This window comes from Betta splendens, chromosome 19, assembly GCF_900634795.4.
Source record: "Betta splendens chromosome 19, fBetSpl5.4, whole genome shotgun sequence".
Taxonomy (NCBI): domain Eukaryota; kingdom Metazoa; phylum Chordata; class Actinopteri; order Anabantiformes; family Osphronemidae; genus Betta; species Betta splendens.
This window is the reverse complement of record NC_040898.2, coordinates 1,980,171-2,008,065: the sequence shown is the minus strand read 5'-3', so window position 1 is coordinate 2,008,065 and position 27,895 is coordinate 1,980,171. Positions and strand designations below refer to the sequence as shown.

General features: G+C 41.3%; 2 protein-coding genes across 2 annotated transcripts in view; one reads left to right on the top strand and one right to left on the bottom strand.

Moving 5' to 3' along the window:
• The window catches only part of LOC114845675 (lysyl oxidase homolog 2B-like), a 170,252-nt gene extending 146,481 nt beyond the window's left edge, over nt 1–23,771 (top strand). The window contains exons 13-14 of the transcript XR_008693178.1: nt 21,388–22,970; nt 23,111–23,771. The gene's annotated coding sequence lies outside the window, so the exon portion shown is untranslated. The remainder of the gene's footprint in view (nt 1–21,387; nt 22,971–23,110) is intronic.
• nelfb (negative elongation factor complex member B) lies at nt 6,604–17,959 on the bottom strand. The gene is made up of 14 exons (XM_029134893.3): nt 17,852–17,959; nt 17,635–17,763; nt 17,047–17,207; nt 16,600–16,699; nt 12,712–12,942; nt 12,449–12,634; nt 12,258–12,370; nt 12,080–12,182; nt 10,248–10,343; nt 9,986–10,128; nt 9,396–9,502; nt 8,736–8,877; nt 8,503–8,611; nt 6,604–7,968 (listed from the first exon to the last, which is right to left on the bottom strand). Exons 2-14 carry the CDS (start codon nt 17,734–17,736, stop codon nt 7,810–7,812), a joined length of 1,752 nt encoding a protein of 583 aa, XP_028990726.1. The 5' UTR covers nt 17,737–17,763; nt 17,852–17,959; the 3' UTR covers nt 6,604–7,809.
• Nucleotides 23,772–27,895: the final 4,124 nt, after the last annotated feature.

Genomic DNA, 27,895 nt, shown 5'->3' with positions numbered 1-27,895 from the left:
TTTCGGACTAAAAAGGACACTGACGTGAGGACGGTCCTCCGTCGTTCGGATCGCGCGCTACTAGCCGTCGGACCCGGTATTGTTACGTGAAGCGCTGTGCGCGCACCATTGTGCTCCTCCACAGACACCGTGGGAAGGAACCTCCGGAATAACGCTGGAACGAGGACCCGGTCTCCACAGCCACGCCATCGCTGTTCCTCAACCTGCCTCATGCTCGGAGCTTCACCTCGCGTTTGCCCTGTTTTACCAGGTAGTACCGTTCAGTGAAGACAAGTCCAGGTGTATGCTGAACACTGTCCAGTATATAACTTGCCTCATTACTTACCTTCTCTCTCTCTCTCTCGGTACTCAGGGACGCTACTATCTAGGACGAGTTTACGCCCACGCACCCTTGTTTCCTTTTTTTTCTGTAAATAAAACCCTTTTGTGTGCATACTAGGTCTCTGACTCGGTTCTGTGGAACACTCCCTGGGGGTCCAGCTGCGCATTTAATGGTGCACAGGGTAACATTTCTCTGACACCAGCATGTAAATCAGTTGGCAGTTGTGTTTGCTAGATTGGCTGATGCTAGTTTGACGTTGAATCTAGCAAAAATGCGAATTTGGACTAACCACTCCAAATTATTTAGGAAAATTGGTTGGTCAGGGTAAAGTCTGCCCTGTTACTGCTAAGGTGGAAGCAATCTTTGAATTTCGTGCTCCTACATCTTGCCGTGAGTTAAAGCAATTTCTTGGGTTGGCAGGGTACTACAGGAGTTTTTGTAAGAACTTTGCCACAGTGGCTGTCCCTTTAACCACCCTGCTTAGCCCAAAAGTTTCTTTCGTATGGTCAGAACCGTGACGACTTGCGTTCTTACATCTTAAGGCCTTGTTGAGTAATGCTCCACTGCTTGCTGCTCCTGATTTTAACAAGCCCTTAAAACTTGCTGTGGATGCAAGTGATGTGAGTGCTGGTGTTGTTCCTCTAAGCTGGTCCATTAGGCATTGAACAGCCTGTGTGCAACTTCTATAAGTTTACTTTACATCAGAAATGGTATTCCATCATAAAGAAGGAGGCACTAGCGCTTAAGCTGGCCTTAGAGCATTTCCGGGCCAGGTCATTGTGGTTTATACAGACCACAATCCACTAGTTTTCCTGGGCAGGACGGAGAACTCAAATTACCGGCTAATGAGATGGTGCCTCTTCCTGCAGGAGTTCAACGTGGACATCCAGCATATTCGTGGGAAGGACAATGAGTTAGCGGACACGCCTTCAAGGTTAAAATGTCCTGTGTTTTGTGCATTTGTTCCAGGACATTTAGCCTTGGACCAACGTGCTTATGGGTGGGGATGTTATGTGATAGTGTCTCTACCGGGTTTTTGCAGGAGACCTGGATTGATTACTCCCTGGACTCTTGGCTGATCGATGTCATCTGGAGGCCAGTTTTTAAAAGCCCTGCTAAACTCCTCCCTCGCTCTCTCTGTCCAGCCCAGCCCTTTAGTGCAGCAGCCATGTTGTCAGCAGCCATGCCAATTCATGCCTGATTGTTGTTTTTTTAATAAAACATCATTGTGGAAACCAGACATTTTGGTTTATGTTGCTTCCTGCGAGCCAGGGCGTAACACTATGCCTGTTGAAGAAAAGCTTGGGCTCAAGCGGATTGAGCATACTGAGAATGACAATAAGTGTGCCATGACATTTAAAGATGAGGATCCTGCAAAAGGAGGTTCATCAGGATGAAACAAAGAACTGGGTCGCCCCAAGATTTGCCTGCTATACCAGGAGTCATCACCAGGACAAATCTTCTGAAGTGCCAGTGGAGACAAGTCCAGGCACTCGCTAATTAATTCTGGAGGCGTTGAAGGATTAAATACATCAGCACTCTTCAAGGCATAAGTGGCAAGGAACTGCAACCAGGAGACGTTGTGCTGATAAAACAAAGCCAAGCACCCAGGAATGAATGGCCAATGGTTTTGATCACAGCTGCTTATCCAAGTGGAAATGGAAGTATCCACAAAGTAGAGGTGCTGACATCGTCTCAGGGAAGCTTGAAAACTTATCTACGGCCCATTTCAGATGTTGTCATTCTTCTAGAGACTGACAAAGACTTTAATAGCTGTAAAAAATTGAAAGTGTTGTATGGAATTGAATGACAGAAGGGTAGTGTCTGTTGAGAGACTCATTAACATATTAATGACGCACATTTTAAATAATTACATACCAATTGGTCACCTTTTGTTGTCCATTAAAGGGCTCCTTTCTATTTGTATTACAGTTTCACTCGTTGATTTTCACCTGTCACGTTCGCTAAATAAAGAAGCAAGGAGCTCTCCTCCTGGCTCGTGAAACCCGAGTTGGCTTGCTGTTTTACTGCATTAACACGTAGTGGGAGCAGTACACACATAATCATGATTTCTTCTCATTTTGTGAATGTGTGTTCATCCAAACCTCAAGTTGCTGCCAAGCCAAAGCTCATGAAAAAGAACCCAGGGCTGTTTGGCAGCTTGTGATGAGCTTGTCAAGTCTGGGCACAGCCTTTGACAGTTGTTTGTTTGCAACAAGTCGATGATTTGGGCCTTTGTTTGCTCTGAATAAATAAACTTCAAATCACAAGCTGCTATGAAAACACTCGTAAATTTAATGTCAGAATAATATTCCAGTGGGAGAATTTTTTCCATCTCTGTTTATTTTGTGCACCTAGGGGAATAGGTGGGGGCTTCCTGGGGCTTCCATTTTATATGTGTGTGGGTGCTTACATACAGACATGCTGACTTGCATAACGCACGTGGAAGCTGTGCCTCGCTAACACATGTTCCTACACATTCAGAACATCAAAGTGTACAATCTACAAAGAACAGTGAATTACAAGGCATCTCAACCTTTTGTCACTGATCGTAAGATCCAGGTTTTTTTTTTTGTTTCAGGAGACGCTAAAGAGCAAGTACTATTTTAAATTTCACATAACTCTCGCATTGGTCAAACAGTATGCAATGTTTTAATGTCACCTTCTGGTCTTTTATAGAGACTAAAACACTAGCTACTCGAAACTATCCATAATTTTTTACCTAATGGTGCAGTACAGATAAAACGGGTTGGTACCATGAAATGGAAGCGTGTCTCCTCTCACATATTACTCACAATAATCAATCCACCAGTAGTCTTAGGGATGTTCTGACTCAGGGCATTAGGCCTTTGACATTTTCTGATATAAAACCCCCAATGTTGATTTTCTTTAACTGGTAATGCTTTGATGTAAGTTCTTCAAATGAACAGTGAAGTTCTATAAGCAGTTAACCACAATATATATACAGAGCAAACAAGGCCAAACCAGGTGGTGGTCACTGAGCTTAGCTGACCTGCTTTAAAGCAAAGATTTTGACTGGCCATTGCTGGAAATCAGACTGTGATGATAACATATAATGGTCTGCATATATGGTCTGCATTCCCCTTGTGAGGAGACATGTCACTCATTAATTAAATTGTTTTTATCTGGGTTTTAAGTCTTACTCTCAGTTCCGAAATGTTATTCTAACAAAAAATAGCAACTGGTTATTTAATGAGGTGCTCCACATTTAAAAATTCTTAGATTTAGACACTGTCCGGGGGACACACCATCAGCCAGCGGTCATGTTCCTCGAGGTGTCCCCCACTTTCAGTAGACTCAAGTTCAACACACTCACGTTCAAGCTGGGTTGCAGGGTTTTGGGGTGCCTTTTCCGATGGTCGGGCAGATAGGGTAGGGCCCGCTCCACTCGTGGGGGGGTAGTGGACTGGGGGTGAGCTCACTCTGGGTACAGGGGCATCTCCTGGCGGGCTCCATCCGGCAGTTTAACAAGCAGCACGTGTTAGGCTGAATGTCGTATTGTGATGGACAGTTTTGCTTTTACAAGAGGAGTATATAAGAAAATCATATACTCCTCTTATTAATGTTTTTTTTTGTTTGTTTTATTTAGTCCATTCTAAACACATGTGTAATGTCACTGGGTTGGTGGGCAGGTCGAGTTTATGTGTGGTGTGTGTTTTGGGGGGCTGTGAAGAGTGCAACCAGCTGCTGGAACCAAACAAATCACTGGAGCAAAACAAATTAAATAAATAAGGGTGTACCTTAGGCAGAAAATAACTGCTGTACCATAATTAGCTGTAAAATTAACATTAATACTAACACCTAACACCTACCTTCAGTTTCGGGAGGGCAGGTGTCGCGCCCCAAGCACTTACACAAAATCTCCCAGGCAGAGCTGCAGCAGCCACAGAGACAACCCCCAAGGTCAGAATGGGCCACCTTGGATCAACGTTGTCCACCCCAAAAAAAGCAGGGGCGAACACTCCCCCCAGTGGGAGGGTCGGTCTGAGAGAGTGGAGCCTGAGGACCCACAGTCTGTGGGGAGCCCACCAGGAGATACCCCCACGCCCACAGATGGGCCCACCCCTAGTTCGCCACCCCCACAAGAGGGAAGCGGGGTCTACCCCATCGGTCTGACCATATCCCCTGGCACCACATCGGGCCCGCAACACGAGGTCAACTGGTGGGGGTAGGCAAAGGAGACCACCCAGGCAGCGGATCCGTGTACCCCAGGCGGAAAACGGACCCCCCACACACCAGCTGCACCACACACACACACACACACACACACACACACACACACACACACACACACACACACACACACACACACACACGCACCTCCCTAGTGTATGGATGAGTGTATATGACTAATGCAATTAAAACTGCAGAGCATCGTACTTTGGGAGGGACGGTGATTGGAACTACTTCTCAGTAGCCCCAGTCCCTCCATCAGTATGACGCCCCTCACAGACCTAAGTGGATGAGTGTGGAGCGATGTAGTTGGGAAGCACCGGGGTCCACAAAGCCAGGTTCCAGACTAGCTCTGTTACCCCCCCCCCCCCCCCCCCCCCCCGCCCCCGCCCCCCAGCCAGAGCAGGACCCAGGCACCACAAGCAGCGCAGCCAGAACCACCCTTAGCCCCTCTTTCAAACTTACTGTGTAACAGAGGGGTGAGTGAGGGGTTATAGTTTAGTTTGAGAAGCTTTGACAGCCTAGGGGTTAATTCGGTGCTTAGTATATAATTTTCCCTGAGCGGACTGTGGTAGATGGAATGTTATTCACCTTAAGGTTAAGTGGAAACACTATACAGTAGATTTGATGGAATATTCTGAAAGTGCTGAGAATTCATCTGTGTGGCTAAACAAAACTTACAGTTTACTCTGTAGAAAGCTTTTTCTGCATTCAAGGAGACGATGGCTGACTCTAATTTAAGGGTGGTGACATAATCAATTAAATTGATCAGTCTGTTCATTGTTTGTTGAAGGTCTACCTTTAATGAAGCCTGTTTGATCAGAGTGAATTATATATGGAGTCATTTTTTTATCTTCTAGCAAGTGCTTTACAGACTATTTGTAGATCTACATTTATTTATGAAATTGGTATGTAACTTGATGGAAGAGTAGGGTCTTTTATTGTTTTTTTGAGTAGGCTTATAAAAGCTGAATTCATATTTGCGGGTAATAAATGCTGTTATTTAACTTGGGGATCCATCGGGCCCTGTAGCTTTTTTATTTGGCATACTTTGTGCTAGCCATTATTAGCCAGGCTACAGTAGAAATAGAGGAATGCCTGTGTATACTGCGGAAGGCAAAACAGTGTGGTGAAAAGGCCAGCTCGTATTTCACTGGCTGTGAATGGGGTACTGAACTGCCATTTGTCTGCAGGGCTCCTAATGAACAACATGGTGTTTCTGTTACAGCAACACTATCAGGTCATAGATCAGCAGTGTTGCCAAGAACGTTGCAGCTTGCGCTCCAACTAATACGGGTGATTTTGAAAGCTGAAGCCTACTGGGGCTTTTTGTAGTTCATATTAACATTTGAATATTTAACAGTGCCAACAGTGGCTGTGTCAATTTGAGTAGCTGACAGTAACAGTAGCTACATCTGGTCCAAGTTGCTGTGAAACATGCTATTTGTGTGAATAGTAGTGAGACAGAGAGCTGAGCAGGAGATGTGAAAAAGGAGTCTAATGTGGTTTAATGATCATAAAATGAATTTTTACATGTATCTGTCATTCACTTGGTCTTTACTTTCTTCTTTCTTTTTCAAAGGTCATTTTAGCTTCTTCCTCTGCTGTCTGATGTTTGTACTGGGAATCCCCACATAAAATCACAGTTCCTACCTTAAAGGCTTACATAAATCTTGATTATGAGAAGGCATATCCAGCAGTAATAACTATATCACACAAATCACACTCACATACACATAAACCCTGTAACAATCCACCACATGCAGTATACCTATAAATACCTTCCTGTAAAACCTACTTACCGGTTTTACCCATAATCCATAGCATCTACTCTTAGCCAGCTACCCAGCTGCGTAGTGCTGGCTATATTCATAATTATATATAATATTAACATATTTACAACTTGCATTAATCAATCTATAAGGTGACACTTTGACAGTGTTAAGTTATTCCCAAATGTACAAGACACGAATTCTCTAAATACTCTTTTATGCCTAAGGTATAAATATCGAATAACTATTATGCTGTTTCTTTCTGAGTAATGACTGAGTGGTTTCCCAACCAGTCAAGAAACATATGGCAACAGATTGTTTGTTTGGTTCTATTTTAATCAAATCAATCAAATCAAATATGTAATGTTTTTGTTTTACGTGAGGTTACACAGTGGATGAACATAGGAAAGCATTATGCAGCTAATGACGTACGACGTATATTTCACAAAAAACACAACCTAAGAGAAAATAAACTGTTTCAAATGGTTTTAAACAGTGCAATTTACCACAGTAGGAGCAAGGTTTTTGCCAACTGGTCACTACAATCTGTACAAATTCTTTCTTTCCTTCCTAAAGGTCTGAGCATCTGGTGTGGCGCTCCCCCTAGTGGTACATTAGAGACAGTGTCACACCACGGATTACACGAGCAGCAGTGCTGATCCGTGCATGTAAACTGGTGGCTGATATTGGACAGGGAGGAGGAGGTGATGGATGTAGTACAGTGTGTTAAAACAAATTCTGCCAGATTTTTGTGTTTCAATTGAAAAACACTGAACACTAAATTCCAAAACTCAATAGTTAAAAGCTTTCTTCTTCGTGGCTCCAGGTAAAATCTAGAATCAAATGTAAAATCCTTCTTCTTACAAAAGCACCTAATGATGAAGCTTGCATCTTAGTGACCTATGCCCATGAGAAGGCTTTGCTCCTTCTGTCCACTTACATGTCACCTTCAACTGCATGTGAATGTGAACCTTGTCCTCACTCAGCCTTTAAATAGCATTAACTTTAGTTAAATGTGTGGTTCACTTAAAAATGTTTGGCCCTGTAATGATGCTTTGGTAACCTGTCCAGGTTTTTTTTTTAATCATATTTCAACCAAATGACAGGATAGGTTAGGATAGGCTCCAGAACACATGATCTTGCATTATCTCAGTACTTCTGATCTAATGCCTGAATGTGTACAGAGATGCACGGATGCATAAAATGTGGCATCACTTCTTGTAACTATGCCTGGAACACAGTACCACATGGAATTTGTGACCTTTATTTACAGTTTTCACTACTGATACAATGAAACGTAACACACTGGTAAACCCAATCATGAAATATGAATATAAAAAGAGTTTAGAAATTCTAATTATTACCCTTAAAGAAAAATAGATGGCCACTGGATCTCACCGGCAAAAAGTTGAAGACACTCTACAAACATCTCAAAAACAAAGTAATAACATAAAAAACAACTGTAAAATATATTTAGCAACTAACTACAACTTCTCTTCTAATTCCCATGTAGGTCATCTCTCAGTGAGGGGTGGCTGGTGCGGAGGCCGTGTTGGGGCCGGTCACCGGGTGCAGTCCTAGGTCCATGGATGAAGTCTCATCAGGTGGTGGAGGGCTCTTCTTCTGTGCATCCAGTTTTTCCATTAATTGGGTGTAGAGCTCCCGAACCGGCTCACTGCACTGTTGGACGTCGACAGACACAGAGACCATTTATTGAACATATTGACCGTCTTAACGCTGGACATCTTTAAAAGATGAATTGTGAACAAATGGTACTGTACAGTATATGTCAGAGTGATGGTTGTGTGTGTAAATGGCTGAAAGAGAAGCAATGTTTAAGTGCAGACTGTTTACCGTAACAGATCATCTGTTGATGTAATCATGTTATAGTTTTTTAGTATGGCTGCATCCAGGTGATTATCAGTAAAGATTTTCATGAGAGGCATTACAATGCAACACTGCAATATTTCAATTATCATATGTAAAACGAGTAAACACTGCTAAGGTAACAAATAACCAGAGATGTCATGGGAAGGTAAGAATGATTTTTAAAATTATTCTGATTGACCAGTAACACTTTTGATCACTCATGAGGTTTTTCCTACCTAAAAGTGGCAAAATGTTATAGTTTAAAACATGGTTCACTTCCAACATGTCAGATTTATACTGATTCTACCCATCAATATTGGAAATCCATGTAGAAATGAAACTAACCTGTTTTGGAGGTTCAAGGGTTTTTGTCAAAATCTCCATGAATGATGGCAACACTTTGTTGTGTAGATGCAGCAGCATGCGAAGCGTGTGTCTGTGGACATTCTCTTTGCTTGAAAGCGAAAACAAAACAGACAGTGCATCTTGATAATCTGATAGGGGATTAGGTAATATTTAAAACATTGCTGTTACTAGCTACAAAGGAACAGTTACAGAATCAGCAGGAATCAACAAACCTGGACAAAGATGTCAGAAGGAAGTCATCAAAGACAACAGAGCAGAAGTCTTCTGCACCAAACTCATCAGAGAGCAGGGTGAGGTGTCCAGTCAGCAGGTGCAGAAAAATGTCGCTAAAGGCCATGTCATTGTAGGTCTCCACTGTAGTACAACAGAGACCCACTGTGTTAAAATTGCTTTAAAATGTATTGGTCAGTATCTGCGCCTGCTCCTATTGTAGTTTGTCTGCTGCTTGTCATTTCCTTTTGCTACATTCTACACATGACAACCAGTCAGGAGAGATGTCTGCCTCCCCGTAGCCTGGTTCTGCTTTATTCTGTTAAAGCAAGTCTTCCTGACCTCAACTGCTGCCTAGTGCTACTCCTAAGAAAATGTACACATAAGGATGTCTATACAATTTACAGTTGCAATTTTTTTTTTTAATTTTCTCATAATTATATCCTTAATTGTTGGAAACTGAACTAACAATAATGGTTCCAGTAAAACCAGTACTGCTTATTAGAGCACTTAATTGATAATTTGTCAACTACACTTGAATCAAATGTATTTAATAAAACAAGCATTCACTGGGAATAAACCAAGAAAACCCTAATTGTATAATGTGTGTTATATGTATGTATGTCTTATGTCAGAAAACAGCGAGGAAAAGAGAGACCTACCAAGAGCAGGCAGTAACCTCTGCAATGCATTCTTGTTTCTCAGCTTTGCGATGTGGAGCACATAGTACAAACCCATTTCACAGGCCACTCTGTTCTCCTGCATGTATCTGAGGAGAAGTAAAAGCAACAATGAACTGACAGGTTGTTGGATCTGTGTTTATGTCTCAGTGTCAGCACATTCAGTTAGCTCGACCTCCCAGAAAAGGCTTAATTAGGCCTTTTCTTTCTTTATATTATCTTCCATTATCACATACTGCTGTGGAGACCTAACACATCCTTGTACTCCCATGGAATTGAGGACCTCCATTGACATAATGCCTTCCCTAGCCCCTTACCCTAAACCTAACCATCACACGTCTAACCCTTGCTCTAATCCGAACCGAAACCTAATTCTAACCTCATCTTAAAATCACATCTTAACCTTCAAACAGTCCTTCAAAGAAGTGAGGACTGGTCAAAATGTCCTCACTGTGTCAAAATGTCCTCACTTGGATAGGAAAATATGTTTTTTGGTTCTAACTTTGTTGCAAGTACAAGTACACACATATCGATTGCTCAAATGCAGTCAACTTAACTGCATTTTGGTTTACCTGTTGAAGGCGTCTGGCAGAGCACTGGGGTACGACAGTGAGCTCTTTTCCTCACTTGGGAGCTTCTGCTCTACAGTAAAGGTGTGATCATCGACAACCACTGACATCATAGCAGGCAGGAAGCGAGTTACTAACTCCAAATCCTAAGGGTGGAAGCACATGGTCTGGTTTACTAAGTAGTTTCCATATCTGTCTTCTTAACCAACCAGGCTAAAAACAAATTATTTGATTTGATACGGACACGGTCAAATACTGTACATACCAGTCGAGGCTCTTTAAAAACCTGGCTGTCAATCATGTCCCAAGCTCCTTGACCAAGTGACAGCATTCGAAGCAGCAGCATCAGGTCTGGACTGTCCTGTCCTCACAAACACGCATGAGATGTCATATTCATGTATACAATGTAAGGAAAATGTAGACAACTAACTCTGCAGCCTCTCTCCAGCCAACTTGACTTGACTTTGGTACCAGGTACTGTACCTTGTACCATTACATGTTCACAAAAACAAATCTCAACAATGAACATGAAAATAATCGTTATATTTGGGACAATATTCAGACTCCATTTGATGCTTTTGTGACATTAAATAATAATATTCAATCTGAGCCTCAGCCTAGAGAGTACCAGTGCTCTAGAGGACTTCCTACCTTCCAGTTCCAAAAATACCCTGTCCTAAAGAGCCAAACCACTTAAGACCCATCGCCTTAACCTTCCACCTGATGAAGGCCATGGAGAGGATTTTCCTCAGTCACCTCCGTAACCAGGTGAGCTCAGCACTGGACCCGTTGCAGTTCGCATCGGGGTACATGACGCCATCATCTACCTGTCTCACCTAAAGTCTCCTGGGAGCACTGTAAGAGTCATGTTTTTTGACTTTTTTTGACTCTAGTGCTTACAACACCATCCAGCCATCACTGCTGAGGAGGAAGCTGGAGGTGGAAGGTGTGGGCCAACATCTGGCTGCTTGGACCATCAACTTCCTCACAGAAAGGCCACAGTTTGTGAGGCTGAAGGACGTGGTAGTCTGCAGCACAGGGGCACCACAGGTAACTGTGCTCCCCCTTTCTGTTTACTTTGTACACGTCAGACTTGAAACACAACTCCCACCACTGTCACCTCCAGAAGTTCTCGGATGACATTGTTGGAAGTGTATCGGGGGGAAACGAGCACGAGTACAAGGGGATCAGCCAGGGCTCGGACATTGAGAATGTGCACACAACTCCCACCACTGTCACCTCCAGAAGTTCTCGGATGACATTGTTGGAAGTGTATCGGGGGGAAACGAGCACGAGTACAAGGGGATCAGCCAGGGCTCGGACATTGAGAATGTGGACACTGTTTAAATATCTGGGTGTTCACCTCAACAAAAAACTGGACTGGTCAAACAACACAAACACTTTGAGAGTCACGTCCACTTGCTGGGGAGACTGAGGTTCTTTGATGTGTGCAGACAGCTGCTAAGGACTTTCTATGACACTATGGTGGCCTCAATAGTCCTGTATGGAGTTGTGTACAGGCAGAGACAGGAAGAGACTCAACAAGCTGGTTAAGAAAGCCGAGTCAGACCTGCAGACCAGACTCTGTCCTGGGCTGCACACTGAAGTCCATTGAGGAGGAGGTGGACATAAAGATGTTGGCCAAACTAACATCCATTATGGATAACCCCTCACAACACCTGCTCCCCAAGGCTCTTGCCAGCTGTAGAGGCTCCAGACTGTTACACCCACAGTGCAGGAAGGAGCCCTACCGCAGGTCATTCCTTCAAACAGACATCAGACTTTACAACATAACAATGCAGTGACACAACAACTACACTGCAGGCTCACTTTAATTGCTGTGTTATACAATAACAATATCACCACCAATGTGGAAATATCTATCATAATCTACACTATGTAGTAATTATGATGTGCAATACCTCCATAAACATACATGTGCAATACACCATGCATAAATGTTGTAAAGATGCTCTTTCGGTATTTTTTAGTTTTACTCACACTAGAATAACTGGTGAAGTTTGGTGGAATTAGAACAAAACATTTACTTTTAGAGACATTTAGAGACCACAGCTGCTCCATCTTAAGTTTACTCACCCGAGGTAAAGCATCTTGACTTAGCAGCTCCTGCAGGTTCCTTATGGTACTCAGCACTATGGTGTTACAGGCAAACGGGTCACACAGAATCATGGACAAGTCCCTAAAAACATACAGGCAATGATTCACCCGCTCAAAGTCACTCTGTTCAGAAATTTAAACCATTTGCTCATGTTACCCAAGGACTTGTTCTTGTCCTTTCTTCACTCCATCCAGGAAACCTTGCAGCTCTCTGGCTCGCTTGCCATCCACAAACTTTTCTCGAATGCAAGCATCTAAACACCATGTAAACTGTTGCAATACACAAAAGTAACACACAAGTCAAAATATAATACATACCGTCTGGAACTGTTACTTTTGCTTTCATACCTTATGACACGGATCAACAGAGCAAATCTCGCTGATGTCCAAGTCGTGAAGCGACATCAGCAGCTCTGCTCTAAGTGTGCAGTAGTGGACATTCCGTGTTCGCAGAAACAGCGTTCTTAAGAACTGCAGCACCATGTCATACAACTTCACATTCTTCCCAATCATCTGGGTCAGCTTCAGGACAACCTGTAATGTCCAGATGTTGGCTACCGCACAGCATATTACAAATACTACTCTGTTTTTTTCTGATGTATATGATTTACCTCTCCTTGGCGTCGCGTTTTGGGAGAAAGGCTGAAGAAATTGTGCAGAATGGAGAGGTCACTGCTGAACAGACCAGCTTCCTTTTCCACAATGTACTGTTTCAGCAGCGGTGAGACTTCATCTCCAAACAGAGCCTGGTTGTCCTGCCAGATCTGTCTTTTCACCTCCACAGCACACACCTTATAGAGGTCTTTGTCGGCCATTACCATTTTCAGTTTCTTCTCTGGCACCTGTTAAGGTGTTTGGTCAAAATAGAAGTCAGTTCTTCACCATTTACTGTCTTGATCTAATAAAACTTTAATTAGTAAAGACAATTTCTGAAAACATTACCTAATTTTACTGAGAGGCAAAAAAATGCTGAACTTAAAAGCTACTGAGTAGTGATGGGTCCGGCAACACCGATCCGTCGGCGCATGCGTCGAGCTCATAGCGTGAAACACTGTGAAACACTGTGTCGGTGCGCGTATCAACTGACCGATAAGGTTCCTGTATCAGTCACTGTATGACGCGCTAGACTGGGTTTATAAGGAAGTGCATGTGTCGGGATGCATCCGCCGAAAGGAATCCCTGAGCATTTGCCGTTCATCCTCAAATTCATCTATAATTCATCTTATATCAAAAAATAAGGTGTCTTTCTTGATTTAATTTTATAATTAGGTGAAAGCGTATTAATAAAATAATTAATTAAATTTAAAAAGTTTTTACTTGATCTATCTGAATTCAGGTTAATTTCAAAGTGACTCTTAGTTTACTAATCATATTATTTTATGCAGGTTAAATGTCGCATTTGTTCGACAGAACTTTCCTATTTAAACAAAACTACCTCAGTGTGTTGACCCCAGCAACACCCAGATTTAAATCACTCTGGTTCCGCAGTTTCTCCAAGTTCAATGAGGCCGTCAGAAGACTGCAGGCAGAACAGCAGCTGTCTACACCCACTTCAGGCATGTTATTCAGCATTATTTGTTTCTTCTTGTTTGGAAATCGTTTACTAAAATGACAGTTTGTTCTTCAAGATAACCTTTGGCAAGATCCCCTCATTGCAGTGGGCAGGCAGACCAAATTTGTTTAAAAAAAAACAAAAAAAGGCATCCTCATTGACAACATGTTCACTTAGATTTTTACGTTATGATACATGTCCACTTTTTCATCTTCAATCAACTGTATCTAAAATTCTCAATTTTAATATAAATGAAGATGTGAAATAATACTATATAACATACAATGGCTTAAATTATATAATTGTATATATTAAGTCATCAAATCAGTGTCAGCTGAGTCCGTCAATTAGGTTGCCTGGGATTTTTAAGGTCCAGCAGGTGTCAGTATTCAGTGACACAGTATCGGCACAGTATCAATACAATGCAATGTGTCGAAACGCTTCATGAGGCCTCATCTACCCATCACTACTACGGAGTGATGATTTTGCATATTAAGTTCTAAACTAGAAAAGTTTCAGCTGGCTCCAGTGTAGCATGTGTAACGTATAACCAGCCAGATGAAGTCAGTACAAGCAGGTGTTTTAAAAGGTCACATGATTGTTTTTTCTAGGACCTCGGGTACGTCCAACAATGATTCATGACCATTATGACTATGATGGCTAGATCTATCTTCCCTGGTGTAACGGATGCTTATTATCTCATTGGGCTATGACAAGTGGTAATCAGGCTGCTATTACAAGGAGGATTTTGAACTTTCACTGATGTGAGATAATTGTTCACAAACATTAAGTTACAATAAAGAGTGGTTTAAATCAGTGATTCTCAACTGGTGGGTCGGGAACCAAAAGTGGGTCACAAAACGATTTTCAGTGTGTAGTCAGCTTTTGCCAGTAATTTTTTTTATTAATTAAAAGGTGTGCTGTCTAATACCACTAAAAAGTAGGTGACGATTAGGCCCTTTAATGCTAACTGGCACCCGTTTTGACCCTCATATGCTAACTAAACATGGCGAAACGCAAGTAGGACTCCTTAAAAACTGCTACCTAAGAAAATGAGTTTATCCATAATGCAGTATTGGGTGTCACATATTTTCTCAGTTAAAACTACATAATTTAAGTCAATGTATTATACGTGGAAACACCAACTGAGTCTGTAAAAAGTTATTAAATTTAGGAAAACTGCAGAAATCTTCTGATTGTTATGTCAGACTTATGAGTAAATGCATTTGAAAAGTTTCCTCGATTTGAGTCATAGCTTGTCATTAAGTGGGGATGGTGGGCCTCAAAGCCAGACCAGTTAAGAACCACTGGTTTAGATCATCATCTGACTTGTGAAGAATAGTTATGGTAATAGTAAATTTGATAGAATTTAGGAAAAATATCAAATATCATATTTTTCTCCAAATTGATGTTAAACTGTAATAGCACCAACATTAGAGTTTTGGTTATAACGGAGAGATAGTCGAGGTATTTTCTTCCATAAACGTGTCCAGATACTATCTGGCACTAAACAATAAATCAGTGTAATCAAAGATGTTTCATTATTTGAGGTACTAATCACCACTAATCATTATGTGGAGCACTTAAAGATGAAAATTAACTTAATTACTTCAACCTGTCCACCAACACAGCAACATCACACATATTTAGGATGGACTAAATAAAACCAAAAATAAACCATTAATCAAGAAGAGTATATATATTTCTTATATACTCCTCTTGTAAAAGCAAAACTGTCCAACACAATACGACATTTTGCTTGTTGAACAGGATACAAAAACATTTTTTTTTTACTAAAAACTAATGTTTTATCCACTGTCTACCGTGTCTTTTCTACTTTTATTTTTTCACCCTTTCTGTTTTAGCTTTGCTGTAAATATGTCTTTAAATTCAGTAGTGGTATATCTTCATATGGTTTAGACCCTTTTAATTTTTTTTCCGCATTTAGGCCACCTTTACTTTCTATCTTTTATACTTTTTTTGCAAGTTTACGTTCTGCACTTCCAGTTCACCTTCTCCATTGGTTTGAATGGATAATTTGGGAAAGTGCTGGGCTGCTAATGAGGGTTGTCACACCTATGAGTGTGCCAGGATGTTGTTTTTTTTTTTCATTTCTCTGTAATCTGTCACTACGGCCACAATTAGGAAATACTACAATTACAAATGTTTCTCTGTTGGCTTTGGGTCTGACTTTGAGACTTTAAATCACTGCACCCGTCTGTTATACACAACATTTTTAAACTCAGCTACATCTGGTTAATGTGCCAACAGTGTAGCATTCTTTTTCATAAGAAGCTTAGTATATTTACATACATATATTTACAAAGCCCATTAAAGCTGAAATATTTAAGAATTTTATAACAAAAAAATGTCAAATCAATCTTATTAGCTCATTCAACAATCTATCAGAATTCAGTAGCTTTGGAGCAATCAGCATTTGTTCTGCATCACAATAGCTCTCCCTCAACAACTGTCTTTCTAGTTTTCATTCTGTGGTAATTGTTGTGCAGTCACAGTTTTGTCACTAGTTTGACTTTTTTTGTACCATATTTTCTTCATAGCTGTTACTTACAGTACACATCAGTCTTTTTGATAAACCGTAGTGATCTAGTACATTCTAAAACTAAAACTAGGACCTAGGAGGCTTTAACATTAGGCTTGTACGTGGATGCCTGTCCGACCTTTACACTTTTGGAATTAGAATGATTCACAAATTTGTACAATCAAAAACTCACAGCCAGACAGTGGTTGTCATAAGAATAAGCAAGACAACACCTGCACCAGGAAGCAGTCCAACATTTGTATGTTACCAGTTGAAGTTACCAATTAAGCCAGGTGTTTGTGGAATAGTTAGGCAAAGCCAAAAAATGATTAAAGAACAGGTACACTCTGGTGAATGATGGTTTAAAACATTTTGATAGGAGACAATAGCTCAGAAGACACTTGCCTTTGGTAAATGTTTCAGCACCTGCATCACCACTGGCTGAATGGATGGCATTTTGACAAGTGGAAAACTCTTCTCAAGCAGCTCCTCAAGCTTTTTGTATCTGGAAGTCAATAGAAAACCCATTAGCTCTGAAGGTAGGAATAACAGAGAATATGATCAGTTCACCAGTTATATGGACTTTGTGTGAGGATATTTGAATGCATACATTGTTTATTTAGCTAACAATTAGCTTAGCATTCTTCATTCTTGGGCTCATAACTCACCACGTGTGATAGCTAGGATGCTTTGTTGCATATTCTTAAATTCCTTTAGATTAGAGCTTTCATTTAAGCCCTTCAAACATTTGTTTATGTGTGTTGCATAAAGAATCACAGCGGTTGACCTAGAAGTGGTCACCGCAGTGATAAAAGGAGTCTTGCATAAAATGTAAAACAACTGGTGACATACCTTTCCTCATCCTTGCCCTCTGCAATGGTTGCAACACGCTCCATCAGCTTTTCTCGAAGCTCATCAAAAACAGACTGGTGGAAGTCCAGACGAGGTGTTCCATGAAGGTCAAGGAAAGGAAGAGCTGACTGGAGAGTTGGCAGCAGGATGCCATTCTCCATCTATGGTCAACAAACCCAGGATTAGTTCCAGCTGTAACTCTCTACAGATCATGTAATGTCCTCTGAGTCAGGTTAGGAAGAAAATAAAGAGAGCCTTCATTGGTCATTATCACATCTGTTTACAATGAAACAACAAAATTGGTCTTCTGCATTTGCCCCATCCACTGGGATAAGCAAAGCACCCGGGGAGCTAGTGAGAAGTGTCTTACTCAAGGACACACCTGGAGCCACTGAGCTAAAGACAGAATAATAATAAAGTAGATGAATTGAAACAAAACCATATCACACTATACAGTAATACACTGTATTAGGCTAAACAAATTTATATAAACATATTTCCTCAAAGTCAACGCCTACTACAGATATACAGAAAATTAAAATATAGGATATTTTAGTAATTTTTTTTACAAACAGAATGTAACGCTACCTGAAACTGGTCAATGGCTTTTAGAGGCTCTGTACAGTTGGTGAGAGTTTCCTTAAGGTCTTCCCCGTTGGAAATGCCGAGCTCAGGCAAACCCGCAAACATTGTGCTTGTGGATCCTCAATTTACGGACTTATGTATGAATAAAGCACGTTAACATGTGAATGTTTACACATAAAAAACGGATAATTGTACAGAACATTAACGCATTGTGATTTACCTTATAAAGCAAACTTCCTATATTGTAACTTTGTAAATAGTCCGTTCGGAAAACCGAGCTAGAAGTTTTATGTTCCGTGCTGCTGTTGGTTCTTTTTCTTCATGTTACGGAGGTTGGTAGAGGAACTTATTGATGCATTACCGCAACCAACTAAAAAAGCGGTTGTCCTATTTTCAACAACTTAATGTGCTTTTTTGTTCATGTTCATGCATTTATGAGATATTGATAATAACTGCAGTTATTTTGCTGCTAGACTCCGCGGTTTTTATTCAGCATGTTAATAATCCCAAACCGTATTTTAATCATTAAAACTGTTTACTCGCTGTTTACAATGTTAGATAATGTTGGCGCTCTGAAGAAGGCAATAAATAATTCAGAGATCCACAAACCCAAAGTACAAAGAAAGTGTTGCTCCAATTTAGAAAAATCTTGCCCAGCCTGGAGTTCATGAAATTAATAAATGTGAAATTATTGTGAAGTGACACCTACTGTCTAAATGGTAAATAGATCAGTTGCTCTTCTTTTTCTCTTTGTCCTGTCCAGCAGTTCATCAAGCAGCATGTATTAGGCTGAATGTCGTATTGTGATAGACAGTTTTGTTTTTACAAGAGGAGTACATAAGAAATATAAATACTCCTCTTGATTAATGGTTTATTTTTTGTTTTAATTAGTCCAATCTAATAAAAATGGGGGACCCAACAAATCAATGAAGCAAAACAAGTCAAATAAATAAATAAATACCTTAGGTAGACGAATTCATAACTAAACTAGAAAAAGTAATTTCTTAGATATTATGTGGGAGAGCTGATCTGCTGCCGCAACGTTGCCAGACGCAGATTAAGCTGCTGACAACACAAAATTGACTACAACAAAACAATGAAAACAACAAAACGTTGGCAAAGATTAAAACGATGACAATTAAAATGATGACCAAGGTAAAAAGATGACAAGATTAAAAAGATGGCAACGATTCAGAAGCTGACCAAGGTAAAGAGATGACAGAGATTAAAATGTTGACCAAGTTGCATACAATCATAAAAAAGCTGACTAGCCTTTTAATTTGAAAGGAGTATTTGTTATTAATTACTTAACTGTGTAATAGTTTAATAACTAGACATAATTAGCCAGTCAAAACCAAAAATCTTGCCATTTAAAATAATAAATTACATTGGTGCTTTTATTTTGAAAGGATTTAGAGGTTGTGTGTAAGTGATTACTAATCTATACAATAGTTGTTAATTAGTCATAATTTGTCATTCAAAAGCAAAAATAGCCTTATTAAAGAAAAAAAATTTGATTAAGCCCTTTCAGAATAAAAGCACCATAGTAAGCGTCTGTGTGGTTATTTGCTGAACTGTAAAATAGTCTCATTAACAATTGGGAATTATTCAGTCAGAACCAGAAACTTAAAGCAAATAAATTGCATTTGTGCTTTTATTTTGAAAGGATTTAGAGGAATCGTGTGGGGCTAACTATGTAGCTGTCAATTCATCTTTAAATAGTCAGAATTAACCATTCAAAGGCAAAAGCGGTGCAGTTAAAGCTAATAAATTTCATTGTTGTTTTTTTTCATTTAAACTGTTAACTGTTAAACTGTTAAAAAAGTCATAATTACTCAGCCAAAAGCAGAAATATTGTACACTGTGTACACTGAGCATCAGGAGTTTATGGAGTCAAATTAGGGTCACATTAGATCTGTGCGTGCGTAAACTGATCTGTGCGTGCTTAAACCAATCTGTGTATGCGTAACCAGATGCGTGTGTGCGTAGTCAGATCTGTGTGTTCGTAATCAAATCTGTGCATGCGTTGTTATGGGAAAAATTGTCTCTTCCTTATTTCTATGCATTTCTATGCAGTTATTATATGATTTATGACTTATGTTCTGCAATTAATATCTTATGTTTTGTCTTACTGTATGCATTTGACTTTTGACCTACATTGTTCAATGGTTGTCTCTGCCTGATAGACTCTCAACTCTAGCTCCCAAACCCAAGGTCGGCGAGTTGTGTCTCTGTCTGTTGAGACTTGGTGCTCCTTTCTCACAGATAGTTGGACGTCAGCAATGCAGGTGTGAGAAAGTAAAAATCTTCACACACACTGCGACAGGGAGGAGATGGTGCATGTAATTTGATTGGGTTAGAAAGACATTCCACCTTAGTCTGACAGAGAAGCTAAAAGGAAGAAGCAACTTGAAGATTGTGGGCTCTTTGCATCACACCTTCGTGGTGTGTGCACTGATCTCCCCAGCTGGTTTTTGGTTTGTTGATGTGCACGATCAACATCCATGCTTTTTATTTGCTTTCCCCATTATTTTTATTTTCTTTATTATTTCAATAAATCGCACAAAAGGACAACTCTCTCTCATCTACTTCTTTATGGAAAATTTCCACCACAGAAATTGGCGTCACGAACAGGATCCCGCGGCAGGTCGTCTGGACAGTGTGACCAGGGACGATAGTCCTGAGGACTAGGGTCGCTCAGCCTCCAAACCTCTACAGACATTCAGAGCTGGGAGGACTGCTCACCCGTCTGGATCGCCTCTGACGAGATCCACGAACTCAGATTCAAACTCAAATCCTAATTTGGCTCGGCTCGGTGAGAGAGATTCCTTTTGATTTGGGAAAAAACAAAAGGATTGGAACTTTTATTTTTAATTTAGCTGAAACATTTCAATTGGTTGAAAAAAAAAGGGAAAGAAATCTTCTATTTGGTTGAAACACTAAATTTGAAAAAGGAAAATTAATTAGATCGAGAAAAAGAGAAAAAAAATCCCAATATTACATGTTCTTAATTAGGTGAAAGTCTGCTCTGGGTGGTGAGACGTCGGTTGCTAAGGGTTGGCTCGTGGAACCGAGCTTCCGTCTGTACTGAGGATACAGACATGTTTTTTTGATCTGTGCGTGGTCCACACGTGGGGGACTGAGTATAAAAGACGGCTTCTGAAAGAGGGAGCGCGTTTGCAGAGTGAAGTATTTTCAAGATACGAGGGACCCGGGCCTAGAGGGGCCTAACGTTGAGGAAATACTTCGGGAAAGGCTCTGTCGCCAGATCAGGTTGGTTCCCTTTTTACGGAGACGTCCGATAAAAAGGCATTTTGGGAAGGTTCCGGCCGGAACACACAAAAAATCTAAGGCAGGAAACCGCCGGACTCTGAAAGACGGGTTCGGGGCAATTTGAGTCTTCACCACCAGACAGCAACCGTACAAAACTAAACATAATTAAAGTAAATATGGTTATTAGTGCGTTTCATGTTTCCATGAGTGGGAAACTGGTTATGGGTTCAAAAGGAGAATCGCTTTGTGTAAGGACATACGCACCTTAAAAGAAAAATTAGAGACAAAAGAAAATACTTGAAAAAGCAAAACTATCAAAACTAAAGCCCTAAAAGAAACAAAAGATGAGAGTAACAGGAAAAAAGGAGATAACAACTCTGGGGAAGAATTGTTTGCACTCTGCCACAGACACACATACACCACACACACACGTCATGTCAAGAGCAAATGCTCCCATTGTTTCTGCTCTCTATTCTAATGCAGAACTGAGCGCGATGAGGGTAAATCCGGATCTGGACTCCTTTCCCACCATCAGCAGAAGAACCGAAGGAGAAGAAGCGCCGACCAACAACCAGAACAGAGTGGAAGCTCTGACACCACAGCAGCTGGAGGACACAGACCACAGCATGGACGCCTCAGCGACTCTCACAACGTCTGCAGCCATCACGTTCTGGGCTCATCAGATGAACCAGCTACTACAAGCCCTGCACCAGCAGGAAAGGACTGTGTCTGAAGCTTCTGAAGCCGTGAAAGTGTCATACACGCGTGTGTGTCTGACAGACACCTGCTTATGACAATCAGCAAAGGAAAACAAGGACAGAGCAACAGCAGAGAAGACGTGCTCTGACACAGACACTGGTTGAAACAACAGGAGAGGCTTCAGACGTGATCGGCCCAATAGAGCTGCATCCAAGCATCCAGGAAAGGTCTGTCATCGAGGAACAACTGTCCCATCGAAAGGCTTCACCCACTGGCGCTCACATCAGACTGATGGTTGGGGAAGGAGGAAGGTGACGGTTCCTTTTACGTGACGTAGAAGACGGTACCGCAAACACACACACACACATTCATACACGCAATGAAGAAACACGCTTACAGCTGATACACGCTCAAATTCATGTTCATGCTTATCTGCTCGCAATGAAGAATCGCTTTTTGCTTAAAAAAATCCCACAGAGTGATTTTAAAATGATGACAAACAGCTAAATGACAACTGCTGCATGACTTTACAGTCTGATGGGTTCAAACTATTTCAATTTGCAACAAATTCAGTAATAAAATCCTCCATGTTTCTAAAAAGATTTGTGCACAATATAGGTTTGTCTGGCCAGACTAGAAGACTATAGGAAACAAAACAGACTATAGAGAAAACAAAACAGACTGTAGAAAAAACAAAAAAACAGACTATAGAGAAAACAAAACAGACTGTAGAAAAAACAAAACCGGACCATAGGGAGACTGACTGAAACAGACTATTAATGACTATTAAAGGGAAGACGACTATTAGAGAGAAGTAATAATAATTACTGTACGTACCAGACTATTAAAGAAAAACTTATTCTTTCACTGTCTTGTGCAACATCTGACAGCAAGACACCTTAACATTCATTTTTGCTTTCAAACTTGTGCCCAGTTAAATTTTTAGGAAGAGATTTCATGTGTAAATTAGGTATTTGATTGATTTCCACTCCAGACGGAGTGCAGGTTACATCTACAGACATTCTAAATAATCCCTCTTTTGTTGGTGTTAACTTCAGCTCAGCTGTGCTCTTATCATTGGCTGCTGAGGGGGGGCTGTAACTGAGGCCCTCACACAGGCTGCATCACAGCTTGTTTATGATTTCACACACACACACACTCAAACTGACCTCAACTTCATTCTTTTGGGATGAACACAGGTCTGCGCTTGCGATTTCTTTTACTAACGAACAAAAAAGATTTTTATTTTTATTCTACAGTTCCACACGTCCCTCTGTGAAAACATGATGGAGACAGATGCAGGACGTGGGTCCTTTCCTGAACAGATGTCAACGGGGTGGAGACTGGTGAACGACTTCCGACCCCATGTGACGTATTCACCTACTTTGCATACTTTTAGAAAACCTTTCTTTTATATTCTGCCTGTCATGTGCAGCAAACAGTGAACTGGGTACCTCCACATTCTAATGACACACATTACACGCTTTTGTTTTTATTTTCATTTCAGAGGACGCTCTGACCCAACACTCAGCCTTACAGGAAGCCCTGTTTCCCTGTGGCTCACACACAGACATGATGTAGGTTCGATCAGAGGATGTGAACCAGTGGTCATCACACCTAAATCTGACCACAAACCATGTAAACAACAGCACCCTCTTAAAGGAGCCATACAGTAGATGGCGTTACTGCAGACACCACTAAGCTACTGAAACATTGGATGCTACAGGCCACAAAGAGAGCCTGTCTAAATTACAGTTTGTTCAGACAAAGGTTATTTTCTGGGTCATTGTAATTACAGCTGATGGCAAATCCATCTCACCCAACAGAGTTAAAGCAATTTGAAACCTGCCTAAACCGTGCACGTAAAAACAGCTGATGTTTTTTCTAGGTCTTTGTTCTTATTGTAGGACCTTCAGTCCTAACTTTACCTTCTCTGAGGTCCCACTCAGGGTTCTGATGCAGACGTCTTCATCGTCCACTTCTTGTCTCACGTGGACGTCTGAGGCTGAACAACGTTCACTGACCTCAAGCTTGCTCTTCAGTCGGCTCCTACCTTGGGTCTCCCTGATCTGACCCTATGCGACCTTTCACTCAAACAGTGGATGAGAAATCAGGTTGTACGACTTCTGTTCTTTTGTCCTCATACTGTGTCTTTGATTCTTTTGGAATAGATCACATCTTTCTACAGCCTGGTGGCTTAGATGCAACACCACCTTGCTCAACATGCTGAACGTTACTATCAAGACGTCGTCTTGAAGTCTGGCACTTTGCTAAGACACTACTCTGCTCAGGCTGCAGAGTTGATCGCGTTGACTGAAGCTGGTAAACTAGCAGAAGGAGAGTCTGGTACCATCTATATGGACTCCACAGATGCTTGTCACGTTGGTTCTCTGTGGAAGCATGGGAAGCTTTGAAGTCTGATTGCAAACCTATCTTACATCATGATAAGGTTCTGCTTTGCTGGACGCTGTCCTGCCACCTACAGCTAATACTGTTTGTAACTGTCCCACTCACAACATCAGTGACGACTTTGTTTCTGCCGACATGCAGCTGCAGACGCTGCTGCGAAGGTCGCTGCCCAACAACCCCTCCCTCTCCTGATCCTCGTTTCCTCTTGTTCCCTCTCTCCAACTCTCTCTATCCTTTCCTTCCTCTCTCCCTGTGCTTTAAACATTTTGTACCTCACAGGAACGCAGACTCTGGCTGACGAATGGTTCCACCTGTAGCCATGGAGTCTGGTTTGGGCCTGATGACACGCCGTGCCGCCCAAACACTTTTTCCCCACAATTCAGATTTCCCAACAGGTGAAAACAGGCGACAGGACCATCACACCATTCAACCAGGGGACTGAGCGATCGTTAAGGAGTTCAGGAGGAAGCACTGGGACTCCAAACGGTGGCGAGGCCACTTCCAGGTCCTTCTGACGACCCACACGGCTGTAAAGATCGCAGAGAGAGCGACTTGGATCCACTCCACTGCAAGAAGGTCCCGGATCCAACAGACGACCCTCCATCTACATCTACACCACACAAGAAAACCACCACTGACGAAAAGAATTAAGAAGGACGACCCTCGCTGTGCTCACACACGCACTGAGGCGAGGCTGCGTTGACCGTTCAGCTAAAGGTGTGAGCCAAGCGCCGCCTGAAGCTGCGCCGGTGAATCACACTATCAGACCAACATCTACACACACGCTCCTGAGAAAACACACACACGAGCAGCCTTGAGTTGCCGACGCTGGACGACGTGTAGACTCTTCACATCACGGGAGTGACAGTGACTCAGAGGACATTGGGAGGAAACCTGGCGGTGATAACGAATCCCAAGTGTCTGTGATCAGCTGATCACAACCGAAGAACCCCAACGAACTGTCAATACTTCAACACACAGGTTGGAAACAATCTAACGCTACTGTTCAATAAGAAGAAGCAGATTGTTACAGACATCAATTGTAACCTTGTTGCGTTAGACATTTTATGTTACTCTGATTATTGCCTTGATCATATGATGTTTTCATGTAACTTTGCACACTACTTTTGAATGAGAAAATTTCACATAATTCACAACACTGAGTTTAAATATCCTAAAGTTGACTTGGTGTTTAATTTGCTCACAATCACTTTATTCACTGCTACAATTAGTTCTATCCTTCATCTACAGATGAAAGACAACAGAAGCGGAAAAACGCATCATCATTCTGGTTAAATCCCTGAATCTCCTATTCGCTCTAGACGCAAATGTACAATTAAAGATCCGAAAGCATTAAATCTATCTTAAGAATATATAAAACAGAACCCCACCGGAAACCTATGGCTATCATACATTAATTGTCTTTATTACATTACTATTGAATGGCCGTAGACACGTTGTTAGCAGAGAAAAGAGGCGTTTGTGTTATGTTTGGAGAGGCATGTTGTACTTACATCCTGAATAACACTGATTCTAATGGTATTGTGGCGAAGGCGCTACACGGCCTTCAGAATCTCAGCTAACTCTGGTATAGGTTCTTTCCCTTGGAATTGGCTAGACGAAATGTCTGGAAAATGGAAATCTGTTCTCATGTCCACAGCTGTTTCCTTTATAATTGAGATGGCTGTGATTCTCTTGTTTGGTTTTTACGTTATCCCACTGGTTAGAGGTCTCATCATGCGTGCGACCTCAGCAACACTCTCGTATGAGATGACACAATGCACTATGTTCAAAAACCCCAACTCTAACTCACTTAATGACTTTGACGATGGTATTGGCTTATTTTCTTCACATGCCAATACAGAGGTTATTCTTGTTTAACTACCCACCAAAAACAGCTCCCAACCTTTTGTCCCTTAGTTACTTCCATTTTATGTGAAGGTGTATTTTGAATCTTGATGAGTTAATACCCTTATTGTTTCATTTGCAAGGATCTTTTATTATTACAGAATGTGATGTTGACAATTTTTATTCCTTTATGGTTTGATTAATGTGTAATCAAAAGGGGGGAGTGTTATGGGAAAAATTGTCTCTTCCTTATTTCTATGCATTTCTATGCAGTTATTATATGATTTATGACTTATGTTCTGCAATTAATATCTTATGTTTTGTCTTACTGTATGCATTTGACTTTTGACCTACATTGTTCAATGGTTGTCTCTGCCTGATAGACTCTCAACTCTAGCTCCCAAACCCAAGGTCGGCGAGTTGTGTCTCTGTCTGTTGAGACTTGGTGCTCCTTTCTCACAGATAGTTGGACGTCAGCAATGCAGGTGTGAGAAAGTAAAAATCTTCACACACACTGCGACAGGGAGGAGATGGTGCATGTAATTTGATTGGGTTAGAAAGACATTCCACCTTAGTCTGACAGAGAAGCTAAAAGGAAGAAGCAACTTGAAGATTGTGGGCTCTTTGCATCACACCTTCGTGGTGTGTGCACTGATCTCCCCAGCTGGTTTTTGGTTTGTTGATGTGCACGATCAACATCCATGCTTTTTATTTGCTTTCCCCATTATTTTTATTTTCTTTATTATTTCAATAAATCGCACAAAAGGACAACTCTCTCTCATCTACTTCTTTATGGAAAATTTCCACCACAGCGTAAACCGATCTGTGCGTGCGTAACCAGATTTCTTACTTGTAGACTTAGTGGGACTATACCATGCTTACACTTCTAATTTTAGGTGTTAAAATTACGCACAAATCGTGGCTAAATTTACAAGTAAAATAATGTGACCTTAAATTGCCTCCACACTCTGATTGGCTAATGAACAAGGAAGTTGTATTTTGATGAAAGCTCCACAAGCAGCAACAAGCTAGTCCACTGACTGATGACTTTAATTATATTTAACGACCAGACAGACATGACGGCTCACATTCATGTATATAAGGTGTGACCTTTGTGATTGGTAGAGGTGATGCAGTTGCACGAACGTTAAATTGGTGTTTCTATCATAGGTCAATGTAGCATGTTACCTATTAGCAATGCCATGCTATGTTATGGTGCAGCTGTAGTTAAGGTGGGTATGTTCTAGTAACGCTATCGTTGTGATTCTGTGTGATCGTTTATCAGACCACAATAAACACATTTACTTTAACAATGGTTTTAAACAGCCTGATATGTAATGCAGTTGTTAGATAAGCTTGGATTTCAGTGCAGGATCTTAATGCCTCCCGCTGATCACCACCGCCTACAAAGAGACAGACGCCCAGTGTTGCTGCAGAATCTCTTAAGATGTAACTGATACCAAAGACACGGGCAGAAAGCTTGGTCTGCAAAATCATTATCATTTATTTAGTTTGCAGTATTCACTTTCAACCGTCAGCTGAGACCTGCACCGCTCTGACGCTGCTTCGCTTACCCAGGTTACTTTGGCGCTGACAGCGCCTGCCGGCAAGTAACAGTTAGATCGGTAAAGGACAAGTCGCTGCTAATCGTTCACAGAAAACACAACACAAAACACAAGTTACTGTAATCGCTACGCTCTGTCCATAGATTACTCACAAAGAGCACACGCTCTAACAGATAGGTAACGTAAACCAAGGCATTGACAGGGACAGCTAACAGGATGTCACCCAGTTAAAACAACTCATCGGAAGTTGGTCATCAGTTCAAGTGGTCACTCTTTCATATGGGACACCAGTAGACATTAGCCACCGGTTAGCGACAGAGTAATCTGTGGATAAACTGCCTAATGGTATCTACCTAACTGGGTTATGTAATGTATCCATCCATCCACAGATTATTCTGTCGCTGAAAGCGCAGGTTACCAGGTAAGTGCTGTTCCCTATGAAAGAGTGACCACTGATGACCAACTTCCAG

What these genes read in the sequence shown, in the direction of transcription:
- nelfb (XM_029134893.3), bottom strand. Translation starts at nt 17,736, where the DNA reads ATGTTTGCGGGTTTGCCTGAGCTCGGCATTTCCAACGGGGAAGACCTT. An exon ending in TTTTTAAAGAGCCTCGACTG is followed by an intron (nt 10,129 to 10,247) that starts GTATGTACAGTA and finishes TTCCACCCTTAG; the next exon opens with GATTTGGAGTTAGTAACTCG. An exon ending in CTTCTGACATCTTTGTCCAG is followed by an intron (nt 8,612 to 8,735) that starts GTTTGTTGATTC and finishes TTCGCTTTCAAG; the next exon opens with CAAAGAGAATGTCCACAGAC.